Source organism: Austrofundulus limnaeus, unplaced genomic scaffold, assembly GCF_001266775.1.
Source record: "Austrofundulus limnaeus strain Quisiro unplaced genomic scaffold, Austrofundulus_limnaeus-1.0 Scaffold163, whole genome shotgun sequence".
Classification (NCBI taxonomy): domain Eukaryota; kingdom Metazoa; phylum Chordata; class Actinopteri; order Cyprinodontiformes; family Rivulidae; genus Austrofundulus; species Austrofundulus limnaeus.
Window position 1 is genome coordinate 911,451 of NW_013952565.1, and position 3,132 is coordinate 914,582.

The window sequence follows — 3,132 nt, forward strand, 5'->3', positions numbered from 1 at the left end:
GTGTGTGTGTGTGTGTGTGTGTGTGTGTGTGTGTGTGTGTGTGTGTGTGTGTGTGTGTTGCTCCTGGCACTTGGAAACTGGCATTCCTTTTAACTGTCTTTTTTTTCCTTTTTTGTGTTTTGATCTGTTCAAACTGACAGATGACTGGTGTGTGCATGGTGTGTGTGTGCGTGTATGTGTGTGAGTGTCTGTTTCCTATATATGGAAAGAAAAGATTTCTAAATTGCTCAGCTCCTTCTTTGCATAATGCTGTATTGTGGCTGACAGACTGCTACAAATTACTACTGAACTGTGAGTTTATGTCTTTGTGTTTATGTGACAGAGTGAGTAGTTAAGCGTGTGTGCATGCACGAGAACATGGGCATGCGAATGGGGTTTAAGTGTCAAGAATCATTATGTTCTTCTTCTAAATGGTCAAAGCAGACAACACTATCATACCAGTAAACAAAAAGACAGACTGGATCACAAGAATGCACAAATAGGTAACGTTTCAAAACTCAAAACTACACCTGGGTAACAAGCCATTAGCAAAAAGCCCCGAAGACTAACATTTTCCATGCCTATAAACTGTTTAGCATGACAGAATGTCTTACATAACAGATTTGACAGGTTTTATTTAGAAGTACTTGCAAGCTGTGCACACATAAGCTACCAAGTGAGTCACCAACACTGCATTTAGCCAGCAAAACATTGGACTACCATATTTCTGCACCATCAACACCCATCAGAAAACTGTAAACCAAATACTTTACCACTAACGTTTTTAAACCATGCATTCAGATTTATACATTTCAAACTGTGTCAATCTCTATACATTGTAGGAAAAATAAACTCAGGCATATATGTTCTAACTGTGAGACAATCATCTGTTTTAGAAACGTATAAATCTGATACAGCATTTTTAGACAGTATGCGTAAGTTATTATTACTGGATCTACATAATGTGAGTATCACACAAAGCAGGCAAAAGCTATGCTTATAAAAATTATGGACAAATACACAACTTAAGTTTCAGCTGTCTAAAATGATAAGACTTGTCATGGTGACCAAATATCTATAGATCTGTAGAACCCATGGTGTTATTCATAGATTATGAAAGAGAGAGATTGTCCAGTGAAGCAATCTGTAAACTGAAACCTTTCAGCTAGACAAGAAAAAAAATCACTCAGTGATTCATTTGGGCCTCAAAACTCTTCACTTCACTAGTTGCCATTTTAGAATGATGAGAGCTGATGAAAGCCTCTAGTTTTCCTCCATGATGGGCTAGAATTACTAACTTCTTTTAACTTGTCAATGTTCTGGCTGACATACCACTTAAGCTTTCTGATTTTAAGCTACAAAAAGGTACCACTGAAGAACCAACTTGATAGTACAAAACGCAGATTGTTCCATTCACTGACTAAAAAGCACACTTGAACATCACAAACCTCACTAGGTTGAGGGAAAAAAGTGACAATGTGTTGACTAACCAAGATCATAATGATTCTAATGTTTCAACATGGAAGACCAAGAAAGGATAATTTAGCCACTAAATCCACTAACTTGGCTGTAACTTTTCTGTGCACTTTTATTCAACTAGTTTATTTGTTCCTTTTAATGTAAGCCTGTGGGCAACCTGAAATTGTATTTTTCTGTTGTAAACAAAAAATGTGCATAATAATCAAAGCCCAAATTAAGGAAAATTAAGTTTGTAATTTAATACACAAAATACAAACTTTTAAAATGCACCTGAGGTGGAAAACAAATGTAAACTAGAAGCACTCGGAGAGTGCAAACCTCCGCCAAGACCAATTTCCCCCATCCTCTATGAGTTAATGCGCAAAAGCAGAGATGGAAACACATTTGCCATAAGTTATGACGTAGTGAACATTTAAGCAGCAGTATGCACGGGGTTTCTTCTCGGTGGAGTCCAATGTGAAAAAAAAAAGTCAAGACTCGTCACCTGACATTATTCATCGTCAAACTGGTGTGGGATTAAGCTCCTAAGTTTTCATCAGTCACATTTCACCATGTAAAAACGTCTGTTTTATCCCCTTGTATGAGTTTGACTCTCTTTATAAAGTGCTTCCTGGCTCCCCCCGTCTCCAAACTTTGAGGCCCGGCAGCTCTCTGTTTACAAGCCTAGTAGCGAGAAACTGTTTTGATTGGTTGTTTCGGAAATGTGGTGTGTTTGAGGAAATGGGAAAAATTGCTTTCATGGTGCAGTCACACACTTACAAAACGTTCTGTAAATGCGCATGTTATGGCAAAAATTGTTCATCATTAAATCTGGTTTTAACATTACTTTTATAAAGTTTGAAGTCCGTGCTGTCCAATCCAGCTCACTGTTTTTACAGAAGCCCTGTGAAAGCATCACAGCTTTGCCGATCTCAGAGTGTTAAAAGAAAAAAAATTCCTGAATCCGCATCGTGATCCGGAACGTCACCAAAATGTAAAGGTGTGTTCCTTGGCCCAGTACCCACATGTGGTAAAAATGTCATGACAATCCGTCCACAAGTTTTTGAGTAATGTTGTCCACAGACAGAACGACAGACAGACAGACATATGCGACCGAAAACATTACCTCGCCCTTGGCGGAGGTAAAACTATCTCAACTACATGTTACCGGCCTAGTCTGACATTTCCAAGTTTAACAAGTCATTTCACTTCTCAGTTTATTGAGAATTTTTACCTGCAAAGTAAGATGAGTCCACCCATCCAGTGGCAGTCGGCCCTCTGTCCTGAAGGTGATGGTCTGAGTTTCACTGTTGGGCTGACTATAACGCAAGGTCACAGCCTTCAATGACACCATCAAACAAAAAAACAGCTGCTTCTCTGAGCTCTTTTCCAACAGCATCCTGCATGAAAGAAGGAAAACAAATAAAACTAGAACTGCAAAGCAGTTATGACCGGGGTCCAAGCCCTTTTATGCATGTCAGCCTTTGTCATGTTGTTTGTAGCATATTGTTGATCTTTTAGCTTCTTGGACAAATTTCTCTCCAACAAACGCAGTAAATAAATAAAACTTGAGAAGTTTGAGTATCAGAATTGTTTGTTATATATCACATACTTTATGCTGTGTCTGTAGGTCAAATGTATGATTTTTAATATTTTTTAAAGCCTGTTATGTACAAGCCCTGTCCACTTTTAACC

The 3,132-nt window shown here is 38.3% G+C and overlaps 1 protein-coding gene across 1 annotated transcript in view; it reads right to left on the bottom strand.

Moving 5' to 3' along the window:
- ush2a (Usher syndrome 2A (autosomal recessive, mild)) overlaps positions 1 to 3,132 on the bottom strand; it is a gene marked incomplete in the record, with an annotated part of 244,206 nt that overhangs the window by 235,088 nt on the left and 5,986 nt on the right. The window contains 1 exon segment of the mRNA XM_014017175.1: positions 2,672 to 2,837. Within this exon segment, the coding sequence (XP_013872629.1) occupies positions 2,672 to 2,837 (166 nt within the window).